Source organism: Aquarana catesbeiana, linkage group LG09 (genome assembly GCF_042186555.1).
Source record: "Aquarana catesbeiana isolate 2022-GZ linkage group LG09, ASM4218655v1, whole genome shotgun sequence".
Lineage (NCBI taxonomy): Eukaryota > Metazoa > Chordata > Amphibia > Anura > Ranidae > Aquarana > Aquarana catesbeiana.
The window spans coordinates 18,370,161-18,393,794 of record NC_133332.1 but is presented as its reverse complement, the minus strand read 5'-3'; the positions used below and the strand labels follow the sequence as shown (position 1 = coordinate 18,393,794).

Genomic DNA, 23,634 nt, shown 5'->3' with positions numbered 1-23,634 from the left:
TCTAGACTATTTACATTTAATGCAGTGCGTCCTGCTCACAGTGTTCAGCTAGATCCGTTCCTGCTATTTACATTTAGTGCAGTGCGTCCTGCTCACAGTGTTCAGCTAGATCCGTTCCTGTTATCTTCTAGACTATTTACATTTAGTGCAGTGCGTCCTGCTCACAGTGTTCAGCTAGATCCGTTCCTGCAATTTACATTTAGTGTAGTGCGTTCTGCTCACAGTGTTCAGCTAGATCCGTTCCTGCAATTTACATTTAGTGCAGTGCGTCCTGCTCACAGTGTTCAGCTAGATCCGTTCCTGCTATTTACATTTAGTGCAGTGCGTCCTGCTCACAGTGTTCAGCTAGATCCGTTCCTGCTATTTACATTTAGTGCAGTGCATCCTGCTCACAGTGTTCAGCTAGATCCGTTCCTGCTATTTACATTTAGTGCAGTGAGTCCTGCTCACAGTGTTCAGCTAGATCCGTTCCTGTTATCTTCTAGACTATTTACATTTAGTGCAGTGCGTCCTGCTCACAGTGTTCAGCTAGATCCGTTCCTGCAATTTACATTTAGTGCAGTGCGTCCTGCTCACAGTGTTCAGCTAGATCCGTTCCTGCTATTTACATTTAGTGCAGTGCGTCCTGCTCACAGTGTTCAGCTAGATCCGTTCCTGCTATTTACATTTAGTGCAGTGCGTCCTGCTCACAGTGTTCAGCTAGATCCGTTCCTGCTATTTACATTTAGTGCAGTGCGTCCTGCGCACAGTGTTCAGCTAGAGCCGTTCCTGCTATTTACATTTAGTGCAGTGCGTCCTGCTCACAGTGTTCAGCTAGATCCGTTCCTGTTATCTTCTAGACTATTTACATTTAGTGCAGTGCGTCCTGCTCACAGTGTTCAGCTAGATCCGTTCCTGCTATTTACATTTAGTGCAGTGCGTCCTGCTCACAGTGTTCAGCTAGATCCGTTCCTGTTATCTTCTAGACTATTTACATTTAGTGCAGTGCGTCCTGCTCACAGTGTTCAGCTAGATCCGTTCCTGTTATCTTCTAGACTATTTACATTTAGTGCAGTGCGTCCTGCTCACAGTGTTCAGCTAGATCCGTTCCTGTTAAATTCCTACTGACCGGCAGGCTTGTCTGGTTACAGTATATAAAGCTACCTGAAGAAAATTACAGGTGTTCTATTTGATCCTATTAGTACCACGGTCAGGCAGCTAGACTATTTACATTTAATACAGTGCGTCCTGCTCACAGTGATCAGCTAGATCCGTTCCTGTTATCTTCCTACTGACAGGCAGGCTTGTCTGGTTACAGTATATAAAGCTACTTGAAGAAAATTACAGGTGTTCTATCCCAGCTTAGTGCAGCTACAGGCCATTAGTATGTCTGGAAGGCCAAGAAGGAGAGGCAGACAGTCACAAGCCAATAAGAGAGGGCAAGCAGGCTCTGTGTCTAGTGCTGGTCGTGGAGACGGTGCATCCTCATCAGCACGTGGCCATGGGACACGCTTGGCCTTTTTTTCGGCAGCTGGCCATGTTGAGCCGCAACATGCGGAAGACTTGGTCGAGTGGATGACCAAGCCGTCCTCATCCTCCTCATCCTCTCTCACCCATGCCCAGGGTGCTTTGTCTGGCAAAGCAGCGGCCTCTTCCCTCAGCTCAATGTCATCAGTGACTCCTTCCCTAGCTCCACCATGTCCTCATGAGGATTCCCTCGAACTGTTTGACCACAGTGTTGGGTACATGCTCCAGGAGGATGCCCAGCGTTTGGAAGGCTCTGATGACGATACTGAGCTCGATGAAGGCAGTAACATGAGCGCGGACAGAGGGGGTGCCCAAGAAGGACAGCAATCTGGCAGTCATGCTCCCCCTGCTGCAGCATACTGCCAGGTTTGCTCCAGTGATGAGGAGGGAGGGGATGATGAGGTCACTGACTCAACGTGGGTGCCTGATAGGAGAGAGGAGGAGGAGGAGGAGGAGGAGGAGGCGGCAGCACATCACCAACGAGGCAGGATGCCCTCCAGGGGCCAGCCTAAGGGCAGCACATTGACTGCATCACACCCCAAAGCTCCACATGTGCAGGGCGCTGCAGTCTCTGCGCGTTATTCAAAAAGTTCTTTGGTGTGGGCCTTTTTTGAGACGAGTGCATCAGATCGCACCGCTGCTATTTGCAACATATGTCTCAAGCGTATCTCGCGTGGCCAAAATATCTCCCGCTTGGGTACCACATGCTTGACCAGACATATGTTGACCTGCCATGCAGTTCGTTGGCAAGCGTATCTAAAAGACCCACACCAAAGAACAAAGAGGATCTCTCCTTGCTCCTCATCAGCTGAGATTTCCAACCCCACTAGACCTTCAGTCCTCTCTGAGACCTGCAGTGAGAGGAATGAAGGTGTAGAATTAGGTGTGTCACAGCCAAGTACTTGTGGGCAATCTGCTTTTGGTACACCGACGTTAGATTGTACCAGGCAAATTTCCCTGCCCCAGCTGCTGCACCGCCGAAAGAAGTTTGCTCCCAGCCATCCACATGCCCAGCGGTTGAATGCTAGCTTGGCAAAATTGCTAGCACTTCAACTGCTGCCTTTTCAGTTGGTAGACTCTGCCCCCTTCCGTGAGTTTGTGGAATGTGCGGTTCCTCAGTGGCAGGTACCCAAACGCCACTTTTTCTCACGGAAGGCGATTCCGGCTCTCTACCGGCATGTGGAAGGCAATGTCCATGCCTCGCTGGACAGGGCGGTCAGCGGTAAGGTGCATATTACCGCTGACTCATGGTCCAGCAGGCATGGACAGGGACGTTACCTAAGTTTCACGGCGCATTGGGTGACTCTGCTGGCAGCTGGGAAGGATGCAGGACAAGGTGCAGTAGTGTTGGAGGTTGTTCCGCCACCACGCCTCCAAAATGCTGATTGTGACACACCTCTCTCCTCCACCCCCTCCTCTTCTTCTTCCTCCATGGCCTCTTCCTCGGAACCAGCGGTGCTCCGTAGGCGTTCAAGGGGCTACGCAAGTACGCAGGCCAAAAGATGCCATGCGGTGCTTGAGCTGGTGTGCTTGGGGGACAGGAGCCACACTGGGGCAGAGGTTCTGTCAGCTCTGCAGGGGCAGGTTCAGAGGTGGTTGACGCCACGCCAACTTAAGGCAGGAATGGTGGTTTGCGACAATGGCACCAACCTCCTCTCTGCCCTCCGACAGGGACAAATGACCCATGTGCCCTGTTTGGCTCACGTCCTTAACTTGGTGGTGCAGCGGTTCTTGGGCAGGTACCCGGGCTTACAGGATGTCCTGAGGCAGGCCAGGAAAGTCTGTGTGCATTTCCGCCGGTCATATAATGCCAGTGCTCGGCTGACGGACCTCCAAAAGGAGTTTAACCTGCCCAAGAACCGCCTAATCTGTGACATGCCCACCAGGTGGAACTCAACGTTGGCCATGCTGCAGCGGCTGCACACGCAGCAGAGGGCCATCAATGAGTACCTGTGCGACTATGGCACCAGGACAGGGTCAGGGGAGCTTGTTTTTTTTTCCCCACGCCAGTGGGCCATGATCAGGGATGCATGCACTGTCCTGTCACCATTCGAGGAGGCCACGAGGATGGTGAGCAGTGACAGTGCATGCATCAGTGACACTGTCCCCCTTGTCCACCTGTTGGAGCACACGCTGCGTGGAATAATGGACAGGGCACTTGAGGCAGAACAGAGGCAGGAAGAGGAGGACTTCCTTAGCTCTCAAGGCCCCCTTTATCCAGACAGTGTTCCTGCGTGCCCGCCGATCACACAGGAAGAGGACGAGGAGGAAGAGGAGGAGGAGGAAGATTGTGTCAGTATGGAGGTGGAGCCTGGCACTCAGCATCAGCAGCAGTCTTTAAGGGATCAGTCCCAAGAAACACATGGACTTGTACGTGGCTGGGAGGAGGTGGCTGCGGACCATGTCGTTCTTAGTGACCCAGAGGACTCCGGACCGAATGCCTCAGCAAACCTACGCTGCATGGCCTCCCTGATCCTGCAAAGCCTGCGTAAGGATCCTCGTATTCGTGGTATCAAAGAGAAGGACCAATACTGGCTGGCAACCCTCCTTGATCCACGTTACAAGGGTAAGGTTGCGGACCTTATCTTGCCATCGCAGAGGGAGCAGAGGATGAAACATCTTCGGGAGGCCTTGCAGAAAGGTCTGTGCAACGCGTTCCCAGAGACTGGGAGGTTACAAACTCCTGTTTCTGGACAACGTGTTGCTGAGGCTTCGGTCAGTCAAAGAAGGAGCGGTGGAGAAGGTGGCCGTCTGACCGATGCGTTCAGACAATTTTTTGGTCCGCAGCCCCAAGGTATGATCGGTTCCAGCAACCATCGCCAGCGTCTGTTTTACATGGTGCAGGAATACCTAGGGGCAAGATCAGACTTGGACACCTTTCCCACCGAAAATCCTCTGGGTTACTGGGTCTTGAGGATGGATCACTGGCCAGAGCTTGCACAGTATGCAATTGAGCTACTGGCCTGTCCTGCATCCAGCGTTCTTTCGGAACGCACATTCAGTGCTGCTGGAGGCGTGGTAACCGATCACAGGGTGCGTCTGTCCACCGACTCGGTCGATCGGCTGACCTTCATAAAAATGAATGAGTCTTGGATCACCACCAGCTACCAAGCACCTGATGCTGATGTAACCGAATAATTTTTTTTGAAATCTCAGATCCCTTCAAAGACTGCCTATGCTGATGCTGAGTGACTATCCCTGAGTAATTATCCTCTTCCTCCTCAATCATCACGCTGATAGCTTGTAAGAACATTTTTGGTTCTGGGCGCCACCACCAGTGCCTAAGGCACAATTTTTCAGCCCCTGTTTAACAGGGGCGTGTAATTACAATTTTTGATGTAATACTTTGCAGCAGGGCTCGTTCCTGCATTCCAACTAGAGTGTCTGTGAGGGGTTGCAGTGTTGTGGCACCAGCACCAGTGCCTAGGGCCCAATTTTTCTGCCCCTGTCTAACAGGGGCGTGTAATTACAATTTTTGATGCAATACTTTGCAGCAGGGCTCGTTCCTGCGTTCCAACTAGAGTGTCTGTGAGGGGTTGCAGTGTTGTGGCACCAGCACCAGTGCCTAAGGCCCAATTTTTCTGCCCCTGTCTAACAGGGGCGTGTAATTACAATTTTTGATGCAATACTTTGCAGCAGGGCTCGTTCCTGCGTTCCAACTAGAGTGTCTGTGAGGGGTTGCAGTGTTGTGGCACCAGCACCAGTGCCTAAGGCCCAATTTTTCTGCCCCTGTCTAACAGGGGCGTGTAATTACAATTTTTGAAGCAATACTTTGCAGCAGGGCTCGTTCCTGCGTTCCAACTAGAGTGTCTGTGAGGGGTTGCAGTGTTGTGGCACCAGCACCAGTGCCTAAGGCCTAATTTTTCAGCTCCTGTTCAACAGGGGCATGTAATTACAATTCTTGATCTAATATTTCACAGCAGGGCCCTGTGAGGGCTTACAGTGTTGTGGCCACAGCAACACCTAAGGCCCAAATTTCTGCTGAGTATATAGGGCAGGACCCTACTTTCAAACATCTAACTTACAAACGACTCCTACTTGCAAACGGAAGGAGACAACAGGAAGTGAGATGAAATCTACCCCTAGGAAGGGAAATTCTCTCCTGTAAGAGTTAATATGGGAAAACAATTTCTCCTTTCCACTGATGCTTTCCAATCCTTGTTCCACAAAAAAACCCAAATTTTCAAAAAACATTTTTCATTGGGACAAAAAAGTGAGGTGAAATCTTCTGAAGAGGAGGAAAGACAGCAAAACAAATGTCACAGGGGTGATAACCCTTCCCTATGTTTTCCAAAAAGCTTAGAAAAGATTTTTTGGGTGGAGCTAAACACGTTAAAAATGTTCAAAATTACAAACAGATTCTACTTAACAACAAACCTACAGTCCCTGTCTTGTTTGCACCGCCTGTATACTGCTGTTCAGAGTATATAGGGCCTGGTGGCCCCACACCTTTCCTTATTTTAATTTGGGTGCGGGGTTCCCCTTAATATCCATACAAGACCCAAAGGGCCTGGTAATGGACTGGGGGGTACCCATGCCGTTTGTCTCACTGATTTTCATCCATATTGCCATGACCCGACATGACATTAAACCCGCAAGCAGTTTTAAATGAGATTTTTTCCTTTAAAAATGACATTTGGTGCAGGGACTGTTCTAAACATGGGAAACACGCGTCACTTTACAGGCATACTATAGACACCCCCCAGGTACGATATTTAAAGGAATATTTCACTTTTTTTTTTTTACTTTAAGCATCATTAAAATCACTGCTCCCGAAAAAACGGCCGTTTTTAAAAGTTTTTTTTGCATTGATACATGTCCCCTGGGGTAGGACCCGGGTCCCCAAACCCTTTTTAGGACAATACCATGCAAATTAGCCTTTAAAATGAGCACTTTTGATTTCGAACGTTCGAGTCCCATAGACGTCAATGGGGTTCTAACGTTCGTGCGAACTTTCGGTCCGTTCGCGGGTTCTGGTGCGAACCGAACCGGGGGGTGTTCGGCTCATCCCTATTTGCTGTATATGGAAAACCACAATTTACAGAAACTGAAAACTGAAAGGGGCAAGAGTACAGTTGATGCACCTTGATAACCACGGTGTCACTGTGAAGGCGATCAGCGTTCTCAGTCCACAAAACCTGAGCAGTCCCTGGAGATTGGGTACAGTTTTGAAATACACATCTTTTTCCAAAAGTTCATAACGATAAAAAAACATCTGCAGCTCTGCCGAGATTTGGAAGCCTCTTTCAAACATCATAGTCCAATAAACGACGCCTAATGTTTCCTTGTGAGATTATATTCAGTAAATCATTTCAGAGAAAAGAATATTTAGACTGTATATTATGTAAAACTTCGAGAAAAAAAGAAAACTGGTTAAGTACAAACAGTAAGTAGCATTTGGCGGCGGCGTACAAACTGCTGGGGAAAGAAAAATGATTGAAGATTATACGTGCTGCCAACGAAAAAAAAAAAAAAGACATGAAAAGAAATTTAGGACAAGTGAAAATTGTCTTTTTTTTTTCTCTTTGCTAAACACCTGTGCCTGGCTTGAATGTTCAAAACTCCAGGGGCGACGTTTGTACAGTGTGAATTATCTCCATTTCTAGGCAGTGTGGCCTCACTTAAACTGACATTTCAAACTCGCCGATTATTCAAGCTTTGCCCAAATGTAATAAGCTCTGTTTATCTTGCGGTTTATTTAGGCTTTACGTTCAGCGCGGCTTTTCCTGACTGTAAATCTGAAAGTGGATATTCAGAATCTGAAACACGGCGATGCAAAGAAAGTCTAAGGGAGCAACGTTACATTAGAATCCTTCAGGAAGATCCAGAGATTTTCAAATGTTTTTTGAAAAGAACTTCTGAGGACTGTAGGTGCCATAACTAGACTGTTCAAGAAGCGTCCTTCATGAGTTTGATACTGGAAGTGTGTGGTCAAGTTGCAGAAAAGGGGGCTGCATGGGAAATGAAGTTCGACAATAACAATCCCGGCAGGAAGGCACCCAACTGGGACCACTCATAGATAGTAACAGCGATGAAAAGTAGCGAAAGGTCTCAGGTGTGCCGACAGCATCTGTCTTGAGGAGTGAACTGCGGCCTGGGTGGTCCGTACCCAAGTGGGGAGGCTTTCAGGAAGGGTGGCATGTCCCTGCACTTTCCCTACATGTCTAGAACCTCTCCCTGATGCTAAGCACTGTCCCTGACAGACTAGTGAGCTGTCCCTACTCAAGCCACACAAGAAATGTACGCCAAACCCAGATGCCAGGGTCTTAAAAAGACTGTGCCTGACCCAAGATGACCACCAGTCAGATGCTGCCTCTCTGAGACCAAGGAAACCATAGAGGAACTAGGTTCCTCTTGACTTCCTCTTCCACCTGCATTATCACTTTGGAAAAGTGGCACCTGCAGTGGGGAAGTAGACTGCACCTGCCTACACACCATACCTGTGCCAGTGGAGGCAATTGACCATTAAAAAGATATGAATCCATAGGGTCAAAAAGCCAGCAACACAAGTGCTTTTCCGTCGTGAAACTTTATTCAAGCACTACAGCAGTTGCATCATCATAAAATGATAACCCGTTTCGGCCGAAGCCTTACTCATAGCATAGCCTGCTATGAGTAAGGCTTTGGCCGCAACGCTTTAGTATTTTATGATGTTGCAACTGCTGTAATGCTTGAATAAAGTTTCATAACGGCGAAGCATTCATGTTGCTGGCTTTTTGACACTATGGACTTGTATTGGACGTGACAGCCTGAGCACCGACACTCAACTCATATATCTTCTCATTCTCAAACAGCGGTAGAGCTTGGGTAAGTCTTCTGTGCATTAAAAAAAATATATATATGATATTGGAGTTATACTCCCTCCCTCCTGTTGTGAAACATTCTCTGAAGAAGCAGTATTTGTCTGCTAAATGGCTTGGTTGTGATGAATCATGAAAAAGGTGGCAGATATGTTCTGCATGAGGACCCAAGAAGAAGGTATTTGTATTAAATAACTTGGTCTATTTAGTACAACAACCTTTCCTAACCTTTTTACCCCAGAGAAAACCTTGAAATAGTTGTCAGGTCTCAGGGGCCCCCTATTAAGATTAGTCCATCAGGGTTCATTGGGCACATGTCCCTTAGATTGGTAGTGGTCAGTGGGAAGAAGGCCACCTTACAATTATGGTCAGAAAGTCACCCTTGCAGTCATGCTGCTAGCTTTACCAAGTGGGGTTGGGCCTGAAACTATGAAGCCACCAAAGGATAGAAGGTTAGCTTTCTACAGCTCAAGAAACCCCTAGCCACCTCTAGATGAACCCTAGTTGAGGATGGCTGCAGTACAGTGTAGTGAGGAATGCAAGGATCTTTATATTGAGAGAATAAACAACCTCTCAACAAATGAATACCTTCTGTTTAAGGAAGGCTTTATTGTGCTATATGATTACCATCAAAGAGTCTAGTATATTAAAAGGATGAAAATACTATTTGTTTTTTTTTTTTCCACAACACTGGGACTGTTCAGGCATTTGTGACCATTGTGCTTAGCAGTCAGTTGGATAAAAGTGTTGACAAGGTTAACATCAGTATTTCCAGTGCAGAAAAAAAGGTAAGAATTTGCAATAAAGATTGCTACAATCCTTGAAATGTATAAAAAGTGAAACCCCAGAGTCTCTCGAATGTTTGAGATGCCCCCTTTGGGATTGTATGCATTACATCCTCATTTCCTATGTTCCATGAAACAGAAGATACCACCACAAGGACTGTCTGAGGACTGTTGAGACTCAATGCCTATGGAACAGAAGGGAGGCAGTGTTGTACCAACAAACCTCTGCAATTTCTACAAATTTACTACACAGCTTAGCTTGAGAAACAGCCATAAACCTCATAGATCAGTGAAATGGATTCTTCATCATGGACTTCCAGTACACACAAGGGTAAATAGTATGAGTCTAACTAACGATAATAACAAAGTCCTATCCGGAAGGTACTTCGTACCTATTAGGATTGCTAAGATCTACCTTGGTGCCTCCTCGGCTTGCTTCAGAGGATGTGGAGAGATGGGAACAATGGTCTGTTCCTGGTGGACTTGTTCTAAAATCAAATGATAATAGACAAGACTATACACAATGATCCACTCTATTACCAATGTTCCCAAGAATGTCGGAACGGCCCACTTAAACAGACTCTCATCTTCTATATATTTTTAATTGTCCATAGCCAAAGCATTAAAATCGCCTGTGGTCGATATTCCAGCAACTAAAAGAAGTTGGATCATGCTCCATGAAAGATTAGCTAGCATCCTGCATCATAAACAAGACCCATTTCCAACCATGAAAACAGACAGAGGAGGGGATGAGCTGAGGTCTTTACCAGAGAAGAGGATCTCTCTTTTTTTCTCATTTCTTTCGCTTTCCTAATTTTTCCTTACACTTTCCCTATCAATACCGCTTTTTTGATTAACCATTTGTTCTACTTCCAGGTTAATTTGGGATCGTAGCCCTGATGGCACTAGAAAGATGGTTGTTCGGGCCAAGGTTCTGGGCTTAAAGCAAGGCTTTTGGAAATAGCCAATGCCTGGACCTGAAACGGGACCCTTACACCATAGTTGAACCTACTAATGAGGTCTGGAGCAGAGGGGGTTCTTTGTCCAGAAGGAGAAAATCTGGACCTTCTAGGCAGTCCAGTTGTGCTTCTTCGTTTGCTCAACGAGGTCCCAACTGTGTCAGCTAGGGATCCTATTATTGTGAACTCTGCTGGAGCTGACTGAGGGATGTATCTGGGGATCTGGTCTGGAGGATGATATTGGAAGTTGGCATCCAAATATCCAGACATTAGTGAGTTTAGACCGGTATGTGGGATCCCAAAGACTGTGCTGCCACTATCCCTCTTGCATCAGTGTTAGCCTGTGCTTAAAGGTGGACATTTCTTATGGTGTCCCTGTGTAGTTCAGTCCATTATTTGCTGCTGCAAGGACCGTGCTAGGAAACTTTTTAGAAAGTGACAAGCGTCCTCAAGTTGCTACTTTACGTTGCTGGAGTATCCCTCAGTTACCCTGCACCCCATCCAAGTTCAAGTTATAATAAAGTATCAAAAAAGGATACCCCTAGACTTAGTGCTGGGGCAATATCATCCAGCACCCAGGACAAGGATGCCAAACTGCCCCCCCCCCATTCATAAGCAAGGAGGAGAGGCGCCTCTAAGTGTAGGAGTTAAAAACACTTTATTAGATCATACAAATGGCAACTCACATTTGTGAAGAATTAAGAGGGCACATCTTTAGGTTAAGCATCCCAAGGATTCATGTAGGTGAGCAAGTCGAGATGCCTCCGTTCCTCTGCATCTATCTCTGGAAAGCTCTGCAATCCCCGCTGGTCACTGTTTTAGTTGGGAAGACGGCCGTACATTGTGGAGAAGCCAAAACGAGGCTTTGTGTGCACTGCGCAGGTAGCTGGGCAGCGAGGAGGGATGACGTCACCATGTGGTGCTGGCCCTCAGTTTATGGACTTTATCCCACCTTATACTTCATGGAATTTTCTATGGACTTTTGGGTAATAATAGAGCTCCAAGTGTTTGCGCCTTTTACTTATTTTTTTTTTTTTTACCCCCCATTCATGATGTGCAAGCTTAGGGGATCCTATGCCCCTCAGTCACTCGCTTGTCATAATCACTGCCACTGCTCCTCTCAGCTTTGTAATAGAAGGAAGGCGCCCCCATCTCTACAGTACACCATTGCACCCAGGGCAGCCGCCCATCCCGCCCAATCCTTGTCCCGGCCCTGCCTAGATTATTAATTGAGCCAAGAGAGTGACTGATACGGTGTGCCTGGTTGACTGATACGGTGTGCCTGGTTGACTGATACGGTGTGCCTGGTTGACTGATACGGTGTGCCTGGTTGACTGATATGCCCCGTACACACGGTCGGACATTGATCGGACATTCCAAGAACAAAATCCATGGATTTTTTCCAACGGATGTTGGCTCAAACTTGTCTTGCATACACACGGTCACACAAAGTTGTTGGAAAATCCGATCATTCTGAACGCGGTGACCTAAAACACGTAGGTCGGGACTATAAACGGGGCAGTAGCCAATAGCTTTCATCTCTTTATTTATTCTGAGCATGCGTGGCACTTTGTGCTTCGGATTTGTGTACACACGATCGGAAATTCCGACAACGGAAAATTTTATAGCCTGCTCTCAAACTTTGTGTGTCGGAAAATCTGATGGAAAATGTGTGATGGAGCCCACACACGGTCGGAATTTCTGACAACAAGGTCCAATCACACATTTTCCGTCGGAAAATCTGACCGTGTGTACGGGGCATTACGGTGTGACTGGTTGACTGGAATGGTGTGCCTGGTTGACTGATACGGTGTGCCTGATTGACTGATATGGTGTGCCTGGTTGACTGATATGGTGTGCCTGGTTGACTGATACGGTGTGCCTGGTTGACTGATATGGTGTGCCTGGATGACTAATACGGTGTGCCTGGTTGACTGATACGGTGTGCCTGGTTGACTGATACGGTGTGCCTGGTTGACTGATACGGTGTGCCTGGTTGACTGATACGGTGTGCCTGGTTGACTGATACGGTGTGCCTGGTTGACTGATACGGTGTGCCTGGTTGACTGATATGGTGTGCCTGGTTGACTGATATGGTGTGCCTGGTTGACTGATATGGTGTGCCTGGATGACTAATACGGTGTGCCTGGTTGAATAAACACTAGCTTGGGAGAGAACCCAGGGACTACTCAGCAGGCCCTTTATGGGGTGAGCAGAGCACTAGACATGTCTGATTAGATGTACTCTTTTGTTGCCTCTGACAATCTCCTCCATATAAACCGTGCTTCCTATGATTTCGTATCAATGATTTCTAACAAGCTTGAGAAACTGCTGTAAAAAATTTTGACGAAGGGACTTCACAGCTAGACCATAAAATAGAAGTGAATGAATGCACAATTGATCTCGGGGGGACTTAAAGCAGAGATTTGCATAACTCCTCCCTTTTTTTAACGAATCGTCATGGATGTGATGATGACAAATACCTTCGCATTGATTAATTCAATGCTGCTCACAACCACAGCTAGAACTACCTGCTACGTTTATAGCCTTTCTAAATAACATTAGCTAATAAAATACAGTACGTTGTAATATTAAAAAATACCCAAGGTAAAAAAAAAAAAGAATAATAATTTCTATACAGCAGGTTTTATTAAAAAAAAAATATGAACCTATCCAATAACTCATAAGTTATTATTACTTTTTATTATTATTGCTATGGAGGAGTCAATACATTTATGTGAAACTATTTTCGCATGTACTAATTAAAAGATAAAAAGATCTGATAGTGCATGTGAGTGAAAGTACCGTTTCAAAGAATGGGCAGTTCTATTAAAATTACAAGGCATTAACGTTTCTGCAATGCTAATTTTATGTTTGGCGAGCTCAAAAAGAACTTGATTATACCAGATTACTAGGCTGTTTCCATACCTATAATATTGCTTTTAGTAACTGTATTACGATAAGGTATATGTAATCGTGTTTTGAGTGCAGGGACAAGCATTAGATCAAAGGGGACCAGGCACCTACGAAGCAAGGTCATAAAAAGTTGTTTTTTTTTTTTTTTAATTAAATGTAATTGATAAGGGGAAACAAGACCACGATATTGAAAAGCTGACTTCCAATGAAATTAGCATGTGTATGAGGGTTACGCTTCCTTTGTTGCTCCCTGCGGGAAATGGTGATGCTGTTATGCTTCTAGCAAGATAGTTCTCCATGATACGCATTCTCAATGCTTGTTTCTCCACAACGGATTTCCATTCATATATTCAGTTGAGACATTTGCAATTCGCTGATGCTCCTGTTTTGTGAATCAACTTATCCCTGCTCACAAGACGCATCAGCTTTTCCGTCCTACAAAACAGCTTTTGCCAACAGAAGTACCTTGCTGGTCATGTGACCTACGCCATGAGATAGGGGAGGAAAAAATAGTTTGAAAAGACATTGCAATGGTTTTGGGTCCATTTTTTTTTTTTAGGATCCTAAGATTTTAAACTGATGTAGCCCTGGTCAGGTCCCTTTAAGCTGCTCAGCAGGACATTGCAACTTTCTTGAATAGCTTATCTCTCCCTCAGCTTCTGATTGATGGCCTAGAAGGAAACTCCACTTGTTTGCACCCTCCACTTCCACATTTGCCACATTTAGGGGGAGCGGGTACCTGGATTTGACAGGTACCCGCTCCCACTTCCTGGTAAGATCGCCGCATGGCGATCTACAGTATCTCACAACAAAAGTGAGTACACCCCTAAGTGAAAATGTCCAAATTGGGCCCAAAGTGTCAATATTTTGTGTGACCACCATTATTTTCCAGCACTGCCTTAACCCTCTTGGGCATGGAGTTCACCAGAGCTTCACAGGTTGGCACTGGACTCCTCTTCCACTCCTCCATGACGACATCACGGAGCTGGTGGATGTTAGAGACCTTGCGCTCCTCCATCTTTCATTTGAGGATGCCCCACAGATGATCAATAGGGTTTAGGTCTGGAGACATGCTTGGCCAGTCCATCACCTTTACCCTCAGCTTCCTTAGCAAGGCAGTGGTTGTCTTGGAGGTGTGTTTGGGGTCGTTATCATGTTGGAATACTGCCCTGCGGCCCAGTCTCCAAAGGGAGGAGATCATGCTCTGCTTCAGTATGTCACAGTACATGTTGGCATTCATGGTTCCCTCAATGAACTGTAGCTCCCCAGTGCCGGCAGCACTCATGCAGCCCCAGACCATGACACTCCCACCACCATGCTTGACTGTAGACAAGACACACTTGTCTTTGTGCTCCTCACCTGGTTGCCGCCACACACACTGGACATCATCTGAACCAACTAAGTTTATCTTGGTCTCATCAGCCCACAGGACATGGTTCCAGTAATCCATGTCCTTAGTCTGCTTGTTTTCAATAAACTTTTTGCAGGCTTTCTTGTGCATCATCTTTAGAAGAGGCTTCCATCTGTGACTAAAGTCATGCAGACCAATTTGATGCAGTGTACAGCGTATGGTCTGAGCACTGACAGGCTGACCCTCCACACCTTCAACCTCTGCAGCAATGCTGACAGCACCCATACATCTATTTCCCAAAGGCAACCTCTGGATATGACATTGAGCATGTACACTCAACTTCTTTGGTCGGCCATGGCGAGGCCTGTTCTGAGTGGAACCTGTCCTGTTAAACCTCTGTATGGCCTTGGCCACCGTGCTACAGCTCAGTTTCAGGGTCTTGGAAATCTTCTTATAGCCTAGGCCATCTTTATATAGAGCAACAATTCTTTTTTTCAGATCTTCAGAGAGTTCTTTGCCATGAGGTGCCATGTTGAACTTCCAGTGACCAGTATGTGAGAGTGAGAGCGATAACACCAAATTTAACACACCTGTTCCCTTGTAACACTAACAAGTCACATGACACCGGGGAGGGAAAATGGCTAATTGGGCCCAATTTGTACATTTTCACTTAGGGGTGTACTCACTTTTGTGGCCAGCGTTTTAGACATTAATGGCTGTGTGTTGACTTATTTTGAGGGGACAGCAAATGTACACTGTTATACAAGCTGTACACTCACTACTTTACATTGTAGCAAAGTGTCATTTCTTCAGTGTTGTCACATGAAAAGATAGAAGAAAATATTTTCAAAAATGTGAGGGGTGTACTCACTTTTGTGAGAAACTGTATGTCATGTCCGGCCCCTTCTTCTTACCTCCTCTGCCTTCTAGGACCTGTGTGTGTACCAGAAGACTACGGGACCTTTCAAAAAGTGCAGCACAACTCGGGCATGCACAGTAGGAAACTGGTTGTGAAGCATGAAGGCTTCACTGCCGGTTTCCCCTTTTTGCAATGCCGGCACCTGCACCCGAAGCCAATGGACGAATCGGCTTGGGGTGCCAACATCACAGGATCCCTGGACAGATAAGTGACCTTATAATAAAGGCTAGCATCTACAGTATTTGCAACTGCAGATCTTATTTTTTTTTGGAACTCCGCTTTAAATTCATGTTCAATAGTAGTACTGGTGTTATGCCACGTAAACACGATTGGAATTTCCGTCAGAAAAAACTTGGATGGTTTTTCCGACGGAATTCCGCTCAAGCTTGGCTTGCATACACACGGTCACACAAAAGTTCACTGAACTTTCGACCGTCAAGAACGCGGTGACGTACAACACTACGACGAGCCGAGAAAATTGAGTTCAATGCTTCCGAGCATGCGTGATTTTTTGCACGTCCGAATTGCATACAGACGAACGCATTTTCGGATAGGAACTTTTCCCAACCGAAAAATAGAGAACCTGCTCTTAATCTTTTGCTGGCTGGAATTCCGCCAGCAAAAGACTGATGGAGCATACACACGGTCGCATTTTCCGACAAAAAGCTCTCATCGGAGTTTTGCTGGCGGCATTTCCGATCGTGTGTAGGCAGCATAAGAAAAATAGTAATGTACGTAAAATTCAGATTCAATAGGATAAAGCGTATTAATAGAAATAAAAAGATAGATAAAAAATAAAAACTATAGATAAAATAGTTGCTAGATAAATAAAATTAATACAAATAATACTAGTTAAAAATAGTAACTTAAATTTATATTCAATAATATTGAAAAATAGTAAATGAAATCCAGATTCCATAAAAAATAAATAGAGTTAATGTTTTAAGTAACAATAAATAAAGATATATGAATAAAAATAAAAGATGAAGTTAAACACTGGTTAAAAAATAGTAACCTAAATTAATATTCAATAGTATGATTAGTGTTAAAGCCTTATACTATGGTTCTCTATTTCTTCATTTCGCATAACGTACCAGATCATATCATTTATGACTCTTCATAATGATTCCCAGAAACACTAAACAGCCATCTATCACTGGCTAACCACAATACTTAAGCCGATCTCATATCCTTTAGTGAATCAGCTCATTAGACATTCTGACAGCGGTAGCTCGCCTATGAAACATACCAGGAGGGTCTTGCAGGAAGGAAAATACAAGGAACCTAAATACGGCGTTATTAATATAAAAAAAAAAACATGATGCTGTTTATCTGTAAATATAGAGGTAAAAATAACCCGGGTTGCCCGTTAGTTCTTAGGCGGATAGTTATCCAGCTCTGAAACGTTTTTTACGAGCTCCTCTTACAAGTCTCAGATAGCGGCCTGAACATATTTGCAAGTCCGTGGCTCCACGATGTCCAGTGCCGGGCTCATTAAATGCTAATGCATTCAGGATAATTGTAATGTGATTTGCAAAAACAACTTTCTGATTGTTCACAAGTTCTTTTACGGCTTATGTTACAAAGAAGAAACTTGATTGCCGGGGGGGGGGGGGGGATCTGAACGGCTCGCCGGTTTCTGTTGTTTCTTAATCGTTTTATTTCCCACAAGATTAGGGTGTGAGGAGCCAGAGAGCGGAGGATAGTAATGGTAGTACCAAAAGCAGTGGCGGCCCGTCCATAAGGGGCGCCGCCCCCCTAATCCATGCGCCCGGCCTCTAATCTACATGCAGGGTGCCGGATGTATAAATTCCAATGGGGTTTTTTGTTTTTTTTTTTTAAGCACATGATTAGAGCCTGAAGCTCTAATTGGCTTAAAAAAAAGGTGGGCTCGGGGCGCAGAGCACTGCACCCCGAGCCCACCCAGTTGTGTGACAATAGCAAATTAATATTAGCTATTGTCTTCCTGATTCTCCTTGCGGCCGATCAGGAAGCGGGTCCTGAGATCTGAGTCTTAGGACTCCCTGGCCAATTGGGTCTCAGGACACACTTCCTGTTTACCCGGGGGGAGAAGCAACGGCCCTGGCTCTTCCTTTCCCCTGCCTTCTAATGTAAGGTCCACCGCCTTCCGTTCCTGGGATAGGCGTTAGTTTTCTGTCCCCCCCAAAATATTTAGCAGCAGCCACCACTGACAAAAAGTGAGTTCAGGGCTGGTGCTAGACTATTTTGTGCCCTAGGCAAGACCAGCAACTTGCTTGCGCCACCCCCCCCCACCACCACCAAAGAACAAACAAACTTCTTTACCTCTAAAACAGCCTTTCTCAACCCAACCTTTTCAACACAGAGAAACCCCTGAAATAGTTCTCTGGGCTCGGGGAACCCCTGCTAAAAATTTGAAATCTACAACTCCTGATACATTAGTGTGATGGTCAGTGGGAACAATGGTCCTTACACTTGTGGTCATTGGGAAGAATTACCTCCTTACAGATAGCTAAAAAGATCAATGGTGTGAGTGGGAACCTATCAGAGAGGCAGAAATTGCCCAATGCTGAAGGAACCCTTAGCAACCTCTGGAGGAACCCTGGGGTTCCACGGAACTCTGGTTGATAATCACTGCTCTAAAATATACTCTCTATATGGTATAGAAAGGGCGCAAACTAGTCTAGCACCAGTCCTGTCTATACCCCCCTGTGATGTGTGTTTCCCTCTCATTGAACTGACCTGAGCCACCAAACACAGTGAGCAGCACATGGCTGGAGTACCTGGTCTGTCCATTCCTGCTCAGTCCCACCTCCCGGCTCAGTACTTCCACAGTTCCATCTGGCAGCTGAGTTTGCTGAGTTTTCATCTGCTCCTGCATCCTCCAGTTCTCGCACTGCAGGTCAGTGATGGAGCGGGAGAGGAGCCCCACCAGGCACAGGACGTCCTCCTCTTGACTCCCCATCCCTCGCCTGAACTCCTCCATCTCAGCTTAAAGTTCCTGCATTGTCCCTCATCGCCAGCGGTATGCTGACGCGGCGCCTCCCCCGACTGATGTGCGCTATAGGCCGGTGCCTACCTTTCCCATGGGTAGTGCTAGCCCTAAGTGAGTTAAAAGCAGGGCTGTGCCGAGGCCTAGACAGAAGAGGCACCTTCCTGGGATGCCATGCTGGGGGGGGGGGCAGCTGGCCCAGCAGCCTCTCTGCCTCCGCATCACCCAGCCGTGTCCTGCACTGGGCAGGGCCCTGAGCTGTCAAACTGACAGCTCAGTTCTGAATATTACGTCTCTTATATGGTATTAAAATGTAATATTACAATATTCTGTTTGTTCTACATCTCTTTTATGTATTTTTTTATGCTTTGTATTGAATTGCATGAGATTATCAATTGTCTGATTTCTAGTGGCGGTTCTGGGATACTGCAACTTGTTTGTTAATGTGACTTAGGTATCTACCTCTGTCTTCCCTCCTGTTCTGTGCTAGTTAGTTTAGTCCAAGCTAGACCCTCCCCATTTCTTCCATGTTCTACTCAGCAAGTGTTAAGCTGGCCATACACTATACAATTTTCTGGCTCAGTTTCCTTTAGCTATACCTACGTACTGCAGGGGCCTGCCTGATTGCATGCAAATTTAAAGTGTTTAGGTGTGACCTCGCATTGTATGGTTTTGGTAAATCTAAAGGAAAATTGCACAAAGACATTGTATAATGTATGGCCAGGCTTAGTTATGCAGGCCATACATGGAATGAACTTCTTTCCTGCAACCACAGGTTGACAGTGTTGACAGGGGAATCCCTTCCGCCAAGCCATTGCATTCCCCCAGCAGGGGGGGCAGGGGAAGCTGCCTCTGCCAGGAGAAGGCAGTGATTATTCCTAGCGGCTTGACCAGCCAGTAGATAAAAAGAAGGGAATTGGGACTTTAGATGAGGCTGTTGACTGGTTAATCTAAAGTTGTGTTTTAAACATGGTTTAATGACACAAAATATATATATATATATATATGAATACACAAAATATATATATATATACCTTGTGTGCATTTATATATAATATACAATGGTACATATCATGTATGGCGTAATAACACATAATATAAATGCACACAAGGCAGAACTATCATAAATTCATGAATGTACATAACACAGTAAATACCAATAAAAAGTAGTTATACAAAACTGTATGAATTCATATATATATGTATATACAGTAAATGTGTTGGCTTAGCAGCACCGGAAAAATATTGAACAATTGGAGTAAAAAATATTATAATATTATAAAATTGAATAGATGTTGTATCTAGATGGAATCCTATTAAGGCATATAGCTACATCCTGGATTTCCGACGCGTTTCGTATGTGAACACTTCCTCAGGGGAAGATGCTATAGGGTATATACAACAGAGTAGAGTGGTCTGTAGTATGAGTAGGGCCAGAGGGGTAGTCTATCCCGGGAGCTGAGGTAGTCTATAGCCCCAAAGCAGCAGGGTGCATGTGCCGCACCTCCGGATCATAGATTGCCAATCTCCATGATAGTCAAAAGTAATAGGCAGAAAAGATGAAAAATAACTGCCGGTAGAGTCTTGGATTCGTGCATACAAGCAAAGTGTTTCCATGCAATGCAGTGTCTATTCCTGTCAAGCGCATGCAGAATTTGGCAGGCTGGTTGTACCCAAGTTGATCGATCAATCAACTTGGTACATTTAAATCTTGGCTGGTTCCTGCTGAATCAATGTAATTACCACTCCAGGTGGTTTCGCTTGTGTTCACAGTGGTAGGAGATGAAGGGTGCCGGTGTCTTGCCGAGAATGTTCCCTCGGCGGATAAGTTCCCCCCCCTGTACTGCGCAGGCGCAGCGCCTGCGCAGTACGGACTACTGTCAGCCGCCGGAGATAGCCGAAGCTCAAACGCTTCAATCAGCTGTACACGGCGCCTGCGCTCTGGGTCCAGGTTCCTTCCCCACCATCCAAGTGGACCTAGAGGGGGAATCTAAAAGAGCCGAGCGAAGCGAGGCCGTGCCCGAAGCGTGGCGAGCGAAGCGTGGCGAGCGAAGCGTGGCGAGCGAAGCGAGCCCGCGAGGGGCCCTCTTACAGGCGCCGTGTACAGCTGATTTTCAGCTATTCCGCTTCGGCTATTTCCGCCGGATCCTACTGCGCAGGCGCTGGGGGGGGAACTTAGCCGCCGAGCGGAACTTTCTCGGCAGAACACCGGCTCAGCAAAGTCAAATGGCAGAAAATGGAAAAAGGACGGCCGCACTCCAAAATAATGCCTTTATTGAATAAAGCTTAATCCATACATCAATCAGAGACACAGGTCCAGATGATAACTGACGTGTTTCGCACCATTAAAGGCGCTTAATATTAGCTGAACCTGCTGGGATTCAAACCATCTATGGCCGGCCTAATTCACAGAGACAAGGCTTAGAAAAGTCATTGTCTTCCTATACTTCAAAAGACCTAAAAACATCCTCTGTACTGCAATTAGGTGAAGTAAATATGCGTTGGATTCAACTTCTGTGTCTTACTGCAGAGTTAAGCTGCCTGTGGATGGTGCCAAATCAGCAGATTAAAAAAAATAAAAGAAAGTTTTGCCTTGAGTTCTACTCTCAGAGTGAATTCTCTGCAAGAGAGAAGAGGTCCATCGCCTTACAGTAGCAAATAACTGAGAACTCATGGAGTGGGGTAGGGCTACAGGTAAGATGTGCAGGGGGCGTGTCCTCTTGCCAGTGTCCAATTACATGGAAGGTGCAAGCCTATAACCCAGGGTCTATGAAGGACCACCTGTGATCCTGGCAGACTGGATGGTGGTCTTAGTGTGACACCTGCTGGTCAGATTTGGTATTTCTCTGTCTCCGTAAATAAAGCCAGTCTCCCGTCTTGCTCTCATCATCCGCACAGTGACAAGAGAGTTGTTTTTACAGCCAGGAAAAGGGAATTTTCCCAGGTTTGTTGTAGAAATTTTTCAAGAGTCCAGAAAACCTCACCGCAGGGCGGCATCATGGTTTGCAAGCGCTCGGTCCTGGACAAATCGACAAAAATTTGCAACCAAAGCCCCAGTTTTCACATCTGAGAAATCCTCGGAGCATTGATAATCTGGACGCTTCGCTGTACGAATTCTTTTTCACAGAAACGACGATTCCATTACAGCGCGGTGAAATAAGCGTCTTCGTCTTTATTATTGCAGGTGAATAACGTATTCCAAGCAGAAGCAACGTGACCTCGTTGAGTTCTTGATGAAGGAGGAGTGCCGGGTTGCCAGACAGAAGGCTACAGAATGATTATGGAGATGTCACCATTGAGGAGACTCACCAATGGCAAGACATTATTCTTGTCAATGGAGTCATCTCCTCAAACATTCTGTAGCCTTCTGTGGATGCCAGACAGCCTACGCCCCTCCTTCGTCAAGAACTCAATAGTGGCAAGTTGCTTCTGCTTGGAATCCGTTGCTCAACTACAATAAAAAAAGAAGAAAAATTACTATAGAGGAAGAGTTACTCTACCAAGATGTGAAATTTTAACAACCTACGAAAGTTATTAAAAAAGTTATGTCCACTTTTGCAATACTTTCGGTGTATAGCCTATATAGAGATATAAACTTCTGAAATTGAACAATTTTAGAGACATTTATCAATTCCTTCCCAGTATAAATATATACATTCCTTGATTACCTGGGTCCGAAGCTGCTGGATCTCTGCCTCCAGTTCTTTGATTTTCTCCTCTCGTTTCTGAAGTTCGGCCTGTGCCTCCTGTCGGGCGGTGAACTCTTCATCAAACTGCAAAGATCAGAGCAGAAAGTCATCATCTCCTTCTCACAATCAAGGCAAGCATTATATGCGCCATTTCTAAAAGTAAAAAAAGAGGCTTAAAGGACAGCAAGGCTAGCAAGAGCTCAGGACTTGGAAAGATAAATCATATTTTGACGGGTCGGAATATAGAGATTAAAAACTGCTCATATTAAAACCCAATAGGAGCTTACAATCTAATGTTTGAGAAGGCAAGACACAATAAATTGACCTGGTCCAAAGTGTACCTCTAGCCAATTTCTTGGCTTTTATTGCTCGTTAATTTTAAAGTGATAAAGAGTGATGGATTACTCAATGTATTTTATGTAGCCATGAGTTTTAATGGTCCTATGTTTTTATGTTTTCCTAGGACTTTTTGTGGATGGCCCTTAGAGAAATATGAATACAGGATTAAACATAGAACCACCACTCCACTTATAAAAGTCCAGAATAAGACTTTATTTGCAATTGCCAATGGAAACCAACGCGTTTTGGAGGTTTGCAAGGATGCTCCTTCTTCATGGCTATGAAGATATGTAATGATACACTAAATTGTCAAAAGTATTGGGACACCTGCCTTTACACATGCATGAACTTTAATGGCATCCCAGTCTTCGTCTGTAGGGTTCAATATATAAAAATATATATATATATATATATATATATATATATATATATATATATATAATTGAGTTGGCCCACCCTTTTCAGCTATAACAGCTTCAACTGTCCACAAGGTTTAGGAGTGTGTCTATGGGAATGTTGGACCATTCTTACAGAAGCGCATTTGTGAGGTCAGGGACTGTTGTTGGACGAAAAGGCCTAGCTCACAGTCTCCTCTGTAATTCATCCCAAATGTGTTCTATTGCCATTCAAGTTCCTTCACTCCAAACTCGCTCATCCATGTCTTTATGGACCTTGCTTTGTGTATGGTGCGCAGTCATGATGGAACATGAAGTGGCCATCCCCAAACTGTTCCCACAAAGTTGGGAGCATGAAATTGTCCAAAATGTCTTGGACAACCGCACACAATAATCCCCCCTCCACCAAATAATTTGGACCCAGTTTAGACCAGCCTTTCTCAACCCTTTTCAACTCAGAGGAACCTTTCAAATAACTTTCCAGTATTAGGGAACCTAAACACGATTATATCTACAACACATGATACATTAGTGTAATGGCCAGTGGGAAGAATGCTCCTCACACTTGTGATCATTGGGAAAAATTACACACTTACAGATAAGTAAAAAGATCAATGGTGTCAGTGGGAACTTATTTGAGAGGCAGAAATTACTCCTTGCTCAAGAAACCCCTAACAACCTCTGGAGGAACCCTTGGGTTCCATGGTTTGGAGGAAGCCTTGGGTTCCATGGAATCCTGGTTTAGGGAGACTACTAATGACTTCCTATTGTGGAATTGAAAGTGAATCTTCCCAGTGAGACAGCACAATACATTTCCACTATAGGTCTTAATTCTTGTGGTAATGACCAAGGTAACACATAAATAAAAATGAGGAGCTTACACCAATCCTTTCTCTATTGAAATCTGAAAAAAATAATTTTGACTGGTGATTTTCTTTAAATATGCAAGCCTTCATTAGCAGTGTGACGGTGATTTGTAAGTTGCTACTGTATGTTTGATGGTA

At 45.3% G+C, this 23,634-nt stretch overlaps 1 protein-coding gene across 4 annotated transcripts in view; it reads right to left on the bottom strand.

The window, feature by feature from the left end:
* DIAPH2 (diaphanous related formin 2) overlaps positions 1 to 23,634 on the bottom strand; it is a 1,573,862-nt gene that overhangs the window by 1,052,696 nt on the left and 497,532 nt on the right. For all 4 annotated transcript variants that reach the window (XM_073598133.1, XM_073598134.1, XM_073598135.1 and 1 more), the window contains one exon: positions 21,876 to 21,980. In XM_073598133.1, coding sequence (XP_073454234.1) covers positions 21,876 to 21,980 — 105 coding nt within the window. The remainder of the gene's footprint in view (positions 1 to 21,875; positions 21,981 to 23,634) is intronic.